The 9,708-nt window shown below is 54.1% G+C and overlaps 1 protein-coding gene across 1 annotated transcript in view; it reads left to right on the top strand.

Moving 5' to 3' along the window:
* Positions 1-9,708, top strand: part of WIZ (WIZ zinc finger) — a 74,044-nt gene that overhangs the window by 39,939 nt on the left and 24,397 nt on the right. The window contains 3 exon segments of the mRNA XM_035896788.1: positions 3,884-3,944; positions 6,508-9,047; positions 9,287-9,652. Of these exon segments, the coding sequence (XP_035752681.1) occupies positions 3,884-3,944; positions 6,508-9,047; positions 9,287-9,652 (2,967 nt within the window).

The raw sequence follows: 9,708 nt of genomic DNA, 5'->3' as shown, positions 1-9,708 counted from the left end.
TGCTCCAGGCTGAACCCCTCCAGCTCCCCCAGCCGCTCCTCGTAAGACTTGTGCTCCTGGAGGATTGTGTGGAAGCGAAACCTTCCGTTTCATTCAGGGGGTGGAGCCTTACGCAGTTTGAAGTTTAGGAGATAATAGTATTTTAGAGTTTTCTTTAAATCTTCACTTTGTTATGTTCTTTTAAACTGTCACTAAACACCTCTTGGGAGCTGGGTAGAAAACTTTCAGGAGAACATAGTTTCTTGGCTGAACTCTTCAGAAGAGAGATCCTCTCCCTGTTTCAAGGTGGTCTAGGGTCTTGATGGAAACCACCATCCGAAAGACCTCTTTGCTTTAGACTCTTGATTGTCTTTCGGCTTTTAATCCTAAAAATCACAGAATAATTGAGGTTGGAAGGACCCTCCAGAGGTCTTCATAGCATCCCTGTGCTCAAAGCACAGCCAACTTCAAAGTTAGGTTGCTCAAGCCCCATCCAGTTGAGTTTTGACCAACTCCAGGGATGTCCCAGAGCTGTCCCACTCCCACAGGGAAGAGTTTCCCATGTTGTGACTTCCTCGTCCTCTTGTTGCACGCGTCCAGGTTGAGTTTGGCTTCATCTTCTCTACACCCTCCAATTAGTGGTTGTAGCCTGCACCTTCATGCTCTCATCTTGAAGCAGAACAAGCCCAACTCCCCCCGCCCATCTTTATCCATCGCGTCCTCCAGTCCTCGATGGTTGGGGACCTTCACTGGGCTGCCTTGGTTGGGTGTTGGATCTATCAACATCTCTGTGACCTCCTGACGCAGCGGGACAACCTTGTTCATTATTACAGCTACAATTTGGTGTGTCATTAGTCTTAAAACAGATGTTGAGTAGCTTCGGTACAAAATAAACCGGAACCTTTGGGTAGGAAGCCTCTGCCACGTCCTCAAGGTGCATCCTGGTGTTTTCTGGGGTGGCGGTGAAGGTTTATGCAAATTTTATTTTATTTTACTTTTTTTTTTTTTTGCACCTTGAAATGTTATCGAGCCTCTTAAGCAGAGCTTAACGACACGCTCATCAACCCTGGCCGTGACGGCCTCCATGAGCTGGGGCTCCTTTGGTTCTTCTGGAAGATGCTGGTATCTCTCAATCTGTGGCCTTTGAAATGTGTTATGTAAGTGACTGTCACCGAATTTGTCTAGAGCCAGGGCTGCTAAGTCTAGGAGAGCTCCCCATCTCTGCGTAACCACTCCCATGCTGGGAAACTCACAGCTTTTCCTTTATCTTTTGGCTTTCTGCATGGGTTTTGGGCCACGGCCTCATGCGACGGCTCAATTTTGAAAGTGTCTTGATGGTCTTGGCTGGGTCGCTTTAACTCTTGGGAGAGAGGAAAAACAGAGAGGAGAAACCGGTGGCCCTGATACGAGGGTGTTTGACCTCTTGGAGGAGAGACCGTGAGCTTCAAAATGAATTCCAATTCGCTGTGCTCTCTCGGGAGAAGCCACGGCCACGCTCCTGTGGTTAGAGGAGCAGCTCTTGCTGGATTACCATAGAGGGTAAATTTGAGCCTCCTAAGTCCAAGACATTAAACTCCCTCATCTCTCGCTGTTTCCAAGAAACCGGGATTTGCAGGGAGTGCAGTTACGTGCTCATCAGGAGAAAGATAAATCACTGCATGTTTTCCTCTAAAGGAGACAGTTGCTAAAAATAGGAGCCGCGCTGGAGCTCCGGAGAACAAAAGAGTCCCTGGAAGGCTCCTGCCACCGTTGTTTCTTGGCGATTGGTGCTCTCTGCCCCTCTCCTTCCATGTGCTGGGGATTTATGGAAGTGTTTAAAATCCGCAGGTCTGGGAGGGTTGGGTTTTTTTTCCCGTCCTTTCCCCCAGCATTCCCACCCTGGCCGATTGGTGACTCAGGCTTTCCTGAATGAACGCTGCCGGTCTCCCGTGACCTCGGCAGCTTGGCCCTGGATCCCGCCAGCTTTTTCCGAAATGATTTTGAAGCCAAAAGGACCTGATCTGGGAGCCAGGGATGCTGCCGCCTCTCCAGGATGGGCTCTGACAACACCGATGCCGAGTAAACCCCAGTGATGTGTGCGATTCCAGCTCCGCATCTAGATGAAAGAGCTCCAACCCCATCATCTCCGGATGAGACCTACATGTTGGAGGTGCTCAGCCTTAAAAGTCTCGCCTCGAAAGTGGCTCACCTAAGATGTTAGAAGGAGGAGGAGCCAACCCTGGCTTTTCCCATCCCTCCCTCTGCTTTTGGGGCAGGTCCTGCCCTGTCTCCGCCATCTCCATAACCAGCATGGTGGCCTGAATACCACCTTCATCCTGGTTTTATGGCACATAACCGGTAATCCATAGATTATCCCAGAATAAACGCAAACTGAGTGGCTGCATCCATCCCGGAGGGGACAGAGCTCGGTTTGGGCTTCAGAGGCTCTCACGGGCTGAGCCCCACAGATTGTTGCATCAAACCCCATCTCCTTGGCCACGTGTTTCCAAAGTGCTCCCCGTTTCTTTCCCAGGGCATGCAGCTTTGATTCTGCGCTCTCTTGGCTTTGCGTTCAACATTAAAGGCTCTCTGGGGCACTGGGCTGGTGCGTGGTGGAGGCTAAGCTGCTCCTGGCCGCATTCCTTTTCTCCAGGAGCCCCAGGCGTGGTCTGTGCTGGGTCCACACCCTCCATCAAACTGTGGACATCTCCTTCTCATGGTCTCCTGGTTCCTTCCACCGCGCTGGTGAGCTCCAGGCAACTCTTGGGCTGTTGGGCATCCCATGACCCAAGATGATGATGATGATGGGAGCAGGGATGTGGGACAATTTCTTGTCCCATCAGTAAGCTTGCTTGCCTGGGGCCGGGCTGCTGGGCTGCCCATGACCCAAGATGACGACGATGGGAGCAGGGACACAGGACATTCCTTCTCCTGGCGGCAAGTGTGCTTGCCTGGGGCTGGTTTGCAGCAGGAAACAATGTGGATTCACCCAGCTGTGCCTCGGCTTCCCCAAGCTCTCAGCCTCGCCTGTAATAACAAGAGAGTCCCTGCTTTCCATACAGCTGGGACAGGCAACGACGCGTGGTCGGACCAGGACGGGGCAGGGTCTGGCATGAGGAGCGAGATCCCCGTGTCCTGTCCTGAGCTCAGCCCCAGCTGACAGAGCTTCTGGGCCAGGTAGGTTCGATCCAGCTGTCTTCGTTGGACGCATCCAAAGGCTTTCTTCCTCTTGAGGAAGGACCTGTCTGGATCTGATGTATCTCAGCAGGCTCTGCTGATCTTTGGGAGGCTTTTGCCTGCCTGTCCTCGCTGCCCCAAATCCTGCCTTGCATCTTCTTGTGAGCAGGCTTGGAGGTGATTTAGCCTAGGAGCCATCCCATGGGTTCGGCCAACGCCGGAGCGAAGCAAAGCTCCTCCAAGCCCCAGATCATGCTTGGGCACCTGGAGAAGCCCTGCGTGTGCCGGTCCAAGGGCAGGGACGCTTGCCGGCACCAGTGAGGCTCATGAACCCTGTCCGTAGAGCGGGGGAACCACTCTCCTTCATAGGATGGACCAAGACAACCCTTGCCAGCCGCTCGGCTGCGGCTCCGTGCCGGATACCTCTCCGGTGAGCAGGGGCGGCGGGAGTGCGGCCAGCGGCGTGTGCATCTTCCCGTTAAACTGCTTAGCTGCAGGAACGATTATACATCAAATAGTTGCACGCGGGATTAAACCCTCTTAAGTGTGGCTCGGAAATCCTCCCGTAATCCGGAACCGGCTGTAGGAGGGAAGGACGGGCAGCAGGAGCAGAGGGGGTTTATCTGCTGGGAAAGCTTTTTTAACACCAAAAAAAAAAAAAAAAAAAAAAAAAATTTCACTTTATTGCAAGTTGCGTTGAAGAAGCCTCACTTGGGCACTGACCTTGGAGCTTTCCTCTCTGTTGCAGATGAGCCTGATCCTGCCCTCTCCGGTGCCGTCCCAGCCACAGCTCACAGGACCGAACTCGGGTAAGTTCCCAAGGGATGTCACAGAGTGGGAAGCGCCCAGGAGCCTGTCTCCCCTTGCTAATGGTTACTCCAGTTACACAAGCCCCAAAATATCTCCCTGCCTGTCCCCGAAGAAGGCTGTCCCACCACCGAGGACATCGGCAGGTCCCTTTGGAGCCAGCCAGCGCAGTCCCCTCACTGCAGAGCAGCGTGAGCTGCTCTAATTTATCTCATTTGTCCTGCTTCCCAACAAGCCACCCTGCTTCTGCCTACCTTAAATTCCCCCCTCGGAGCTATCCCGGTTCCCCCCCCTCGGAGCTATCCCGGTTCCCCTCCTCGGTGCCGCTGGAGCCGTTCCTGCTGCGAGAGACAGAGAGAGATGCTTGGAGGTGGATGCTTCATTTGGTCGCCTTGGGTGTCCCAAAGCTGCCAAGGGGTATCCCAAATGGCTCTGGCACCCTGGAAAAGGCAGATTTTTGGGGTGCTGGCCCAAGGCCCATGCGGGGCAAAAGTCTTTGTCCCTCGTGGCAGCGGGGACCCGCGCCTGGCTCAGAATCGTGGCCTGTCTTAACCTGTTTAGCAATGCAACCAATGCCCAGCACGTTTTAATGGGCTTATTTTAGTATCTGCTGTTGACTGATCCTTCCTGGGCCAGCGGTTTCCTTAGCGAGTTATTTTTAATAACGTTTGCAGGGCTTACGGTGCATATGGGAATCGCATTTCCCCGATATTAAGCCACAAACAACGGTGAGCCCGTCCTCCAGTCCGCAGTAATTTCTCCCGAGTAAAAATAAGGAAAGGTTTGGAGCTGGGAGGTCAAAGCGCAGTGGGGTGGGAGCCCCTAAACTCGGCTTTTTCCAGGAACAAGCTGGAAATAAATAGGTTTAAAAAGAAGGAGAGAGAGAGAGAGGCAGTGCGAGAACCGTGTGGAACTGGCAGCCCTGCTGTCTCCGACAAAGGCGCTTTGTTCTCCCGGCAGCACAACTTGACCCGTGAGATAGTGTTTTGCTGGCCCTGGAGCAGCTCCTTGCACGAGGTCTTGAGTCACCGGGCTTCTCCGGGTGTCGGGCTCTGCGATCCGACAGGTTTCTTCCCTAGGGATGGTTGAAGCAGGGAGCAGGAGCCGGGAGGTGGGGGTCTGTGTCTGGCTTTTGGCCGTGCATCCGTGCCACGGGTGCTGCGTAGAGGGAGAAGCTGGACATGAAGCTGGCTGTGGAGGACAGAAGTTGGGTGGCACCCTTAGGGCAGGGATGGGGACATGGAGCCTCGCTCCACAGCTCAGCGCATGCCACGAGTTTGCTTGGCCCCAGAGCTGGCATCTACCAAACCTCCGTGAAGCTTCTGTCAGGGACATTGAGTCTCCTGGGTCTTCTGGGCCCCAGTTCAGAAGCCTAAATGTGGGGATCTGGTGCCATTCGAGGCTCTCTGCTGCCCCACTGAGCCTCGTGCCACCCCAGCAGAAGGGCTCGAGGCTCTTGTAGATCCTATCTCATAACTGTTGGTCCCATGCAGATGTTGCCAATCCCTCGAGGCATCTCAGAGAACATCAAGTGTTTCTGTTGCACCCTCACATCCCTCACCACATCCCTTCTTCTTCCAGGAAAAAGCCTCCAAGCCCAATGTAGGACTTCCAAAAAACCCACCAGGCTAGGACTGCCCGTGGGTATACTTGGCCCCTCTCTAGCACCCAACATGTCTTTGGTGCCATGGTGGTACCCGCAGTACTCATCTGGGTGGCATGGGGCCACCCAATCCCACTGTAGAGCTCACCCCATGGAGGCTTACGTTCTCCAGCTGCTTGATGGGGTCTTCCCAGTTTTGGGGTCCTTGCTGAGGGTTTGGAAGAGGATGGGGAGGAACCACCTTGAGCCACTGTGACCTGGGGTCTCCGCACAGGGAAGAAAGACTTCCCACTCCTGCTGTGGAGAGGGATCACCCAGGGACTTTCATTTAATCATGGAGACAAACCATCCTTTGGTCCCAGAGACCTTTGGTATGGTCCACGTTGATGCTTAAATCTATTTTTATGCAACTTTGAAGAGTTTGTTGGCCTGTTCTTTGGCCTGATGGTGATTAAGTGTCATCGCTAAGAGCAAACCTCCCTGTTGAGCTGGCTAAAAAGGAGGCAATAAGGTGTCCAAGCATCCTGAGAAATTAAGAGGGCAAAAGGAAGAAGCAGAGAGTCGGGTGGAGCGAGGAGAAGATGACTTGCGGCCCAAGGCAGGAATCGGTGATGTGGTGGTGGGAACCCAGTGCTCCTGTTGTACCTGGCACGAGCGTGGCCAGGCCACCGTCAGGAGCAGACACAGCCGCTGCTGAAACGAGCTTGGAGCAAGCCCAGAAGATGACGTAGACATTATTCTAGCTGCACGTGGCCAAGGGCGGGTGGGAAGGGATGGGCCTGGTTTTGTCCCAAGTCTTTTAATATTTAGGGTGATATGGGAGTCACCAAGAAATCCGCAGCCTGTGTTACGTGTGTATAATGCCACGCAGGCTCGCTCTGGTTCCAGGACAACCCTTTTGTAAATGGAAACACTTCTATTACCCCGTTAACCGGTTATTAACTCTCAAAACTTCTTTGCAGCTCCACGAATGAAGAGCATTTGGAGTTCAAGAAGGTTTTGTACAGAACGGATGCCAGGAGCTCCCTAGACCTGCGAAACATGACCGTGTCTGGCAGCATGACCTGGGACACCTCCGCTCTGGAGACGAGAGCAGGCGATGAGAGAGAAGAAAGCACTTTAGAGAGACTCTCTGGCTTGAAGGACTCGAAGGACGCGCGGTGCGTCAAGGAGTCGGCATTTGCCGTGGAGCCCCAGGTTGTAAATACAGTGCAGGTGGATCCTGAGCAACTGGAGAGCGACTCCGAGGACCTGGATGGCGGCAAGGCGCCAGCAGAGACGCCCAGCCCTTGTGCAGGGGCATCGGTTGGCGGCGGGGAAGAGAAATATCTTAAAAATGAACCAAAGCAACTTGAAGGCCTCAGCAAAGAGCACTTAGATAAAAGCAAGAGGGGAATCCAGAGGGTCGACTGGATTTCTAGACCCAACAAAAGCCCAAGTCCTCACTACAAAGACATAAGCAAGCCAACAGATGTAGCAACCAACTTGCCCTTTCGGGGACAGGCCGTGCGTGAAGTGCCTCCTCCGCTGACTCCGACGGTGTTCAGAAAAACGCTAAACCCTGTCCTCGGCAAGTCCAAATCCCTGGAGAGCTCCTCGTCCCACAGGAAGGGGCTGATGGTTGACTCGGACTTGGGTGAGATCAACCCGCTCAACGCGGCCGAGTGGACAATCCAGAAGCCGGGTCTTCAGCTCGGCGCAGACCTAGGTGTTGCCAAACAGTCCTGGACGGTAAATGCCGAAGACTCGGTGGAGCGGATCCCCTTGATGTCTCTGGAGCCTGCTCCCTGCAGCTCCTATGACATCGAGATGAGGCCCTACGTGTGCAGCGTCTTGTTGGAGGAGCAGGGGAAAGAGGAGCTGGGTCCGGAGGAGGACCCAACGGTGTACACCTGCATCGAGTGCAGCATTTACTTCAAGAAGAAGGAACATTTGATGGATCATATGCTTCAGCATAATCGTGGACCAGGGAGGGACCAAGACAGAGATGCTTTGGGAGGGCAGTGTCAATTCTGCTGCAACGAGTGCGGATGGGCCTTTGGAGACCCCACGTCTTTGGAGCAGCACAAAAGGCTCCACCAAGAGTCTAGGGAAAAAATTATCGAAGAGATCCAGAAGTTGAACGAGTTTCCAGACGAAGGTCGGGAAGCCCGGCTGCAGTGCCCCAAGTGCGTCTTTGGCACAAACTCCTCCAAGATCTTTGTCCAGCACGCCAAGATGCACGTCAAGGAGAGGAAGGACCAAGGGGCAAAGAACATGAACCTCTTTGGAAGCGCGGGCAGTGGAGAAATCCGGGATAGCCCCGTGCATGGCATCTACAAACACTTCAAACCAAATGAACACATGTCCCTGCAGGTGCAGGTACCACCTCATGGCAGCGGCAAAGGGCTCAGCACCTGTATGCTCTGCAGCTTCCCGGCCCCCAATGAGAACATCCTCAAGGAGCACATGAAATACGCCCATTCCCACCTCTCCTGGGACACGGAGGTCTATGAGGATGACCCAAATCAACCAGGAACTAGCAGAGATGCCTACAGCCCAGCCAGGCCAGGCCGGTTTGCAGAGACTGATTATTTCGGCAAAGCAGACCGGCTCTTCCCTCCACCTCACCGAGAAAGCACATCGCATTACGAAGCAGTCCACGGTTTTGCCCTAACTCATCCAAGACTTGACAAAAGCAACGGGGCTAGCAAAAAGGACTACCAGACATCAGGGTTTCATGCCAGGAAAGCAGCTCCGTATTCTGCCCCGCATAAAAACCTGGGGTTGTCGGGTTTTCCCTCCACTAAAGCTTATTCCCAGTTTGCTCTGCAGCAGCTGAAAAAAAAAGCAGCAGGTCAGCACCTTGAAGGGGAAGGCGACGGTCTCAGGAGCCACCCAATGGGGCTGGAAGAGCTCAGGCACAAGTGGATATTGGCCAACGACGCTGGGAGCGTGGAAGAGGAGATCTCCGTAAGCACAGAAATAGATTTGAGCGAGAACAGAGGCATCAAGCCCGTCACCATCCCTCAAGCTGCCTTGGATCTCAAGAGGACGTTCAGAGACACCTTGAAAGCCACGGACTCTTCGATAGCTTCGGAGGAGCAGCAGCAGCAGTTGCGGAAGATGGTCCCCATCGTCCTCCTGGAGGAGGTGAACCTGCACCCCAAGGCGATGAAGCGGCCTCGGGGGAAGCCATTCAAGAAGAAAACCATGCTCCCTTCCCGGGAATTCATGATGGAAGAGCCCCTTCCCTTGGATATGCTCCTACTGGATTCTCCTCTGGAGGGTTCTCTGGAGCTTGATGACCTCTTGGACTCCGACTCGCCCATGTTGAAGAACGAGGAGAGGAAATGTCCCTATTGCCCCGACAGGTTTCACAACGGGATCGGGCTGGCGAACCACGTGCGGGGCCACCTCAACAGGGTGGGGGTGAGCTACAACGTCCGTCATTTCATCTCGGCGGAAGAAGTGAAAGCTATTGAGCAAAAATTTTCCTTCCAAAAGAAGAAGAAAAAAGGTAGTATGTATTCAATTCACCGTGCTTTCTATTTTCTTATTTTAATCGGTGGGGTTTTCTCCTCCCACTGAGAATCGGGTACGTATGGGAACTGTGGTCAACCTGAACCGGGGTGGCCACGGCACAGCCGGTGGCATGCGGTTGTCTTGGGTGCAACAACCCTCCCCCCTCCCCCCCCAACCTTGGAGGCCTGATCGAGGGGTTTTAGCCGCGGCGCTGACTGTCTGTCCTTCTTTCCGCAGTTGCAAACTTTGACCCGAGTACTTTCAGCCTGATGCGCTGCGAATTCTGCGGGGCCGGTTTCGACACGCGAGCGGGTCTTTCCAGCCACGCCCGAGCCCACCTGAGAGACTTTGGTATTACCAACTGGGAACTCACCATCTCGCCCATTAACATCCTCAAGGAGCTGTTGGCCAACTCCTCGGAGCATCCGATGCTGCAAGCGGCGATGGGAGCGGAACCCTCGTCCCCGAGCCGAGAGAGGGAAGCTCACGGCTTTGTGCCCCGCAAGAGCATGACCCCCATGTCCGAGTGCAGCATTCCACGGTCTCCTCTGTCCCCGTTCCCCCCATCCTGGGGAGACGAGTCCCTGCAGTCCTACAGAGATGGTAAGTGTCCCTGAACACTCCGTGCAAGCCGGAAACCCCCTGTGATTTTCACTTTT

The sequence above is a fragment of the Egretta garzetta genome, unplaced genomic scaffold (genome assembly GCF_000687185.1).
Source record: "Egretta garzetta isolate BGI_Z169 unplaced genomic scaffold, ASM68718v1 scaffold576, whole genome shotgun sequence".
Taxonomy (NCBI): Eukaryota; Metazoa; Chordata; class Aves; order Pelecaniformes; family Ardeidae; genus Egretta; species Egretta garzetta.
This window is presented reverse-complemented; position numbering and strand designations above follow the sequence as displayed.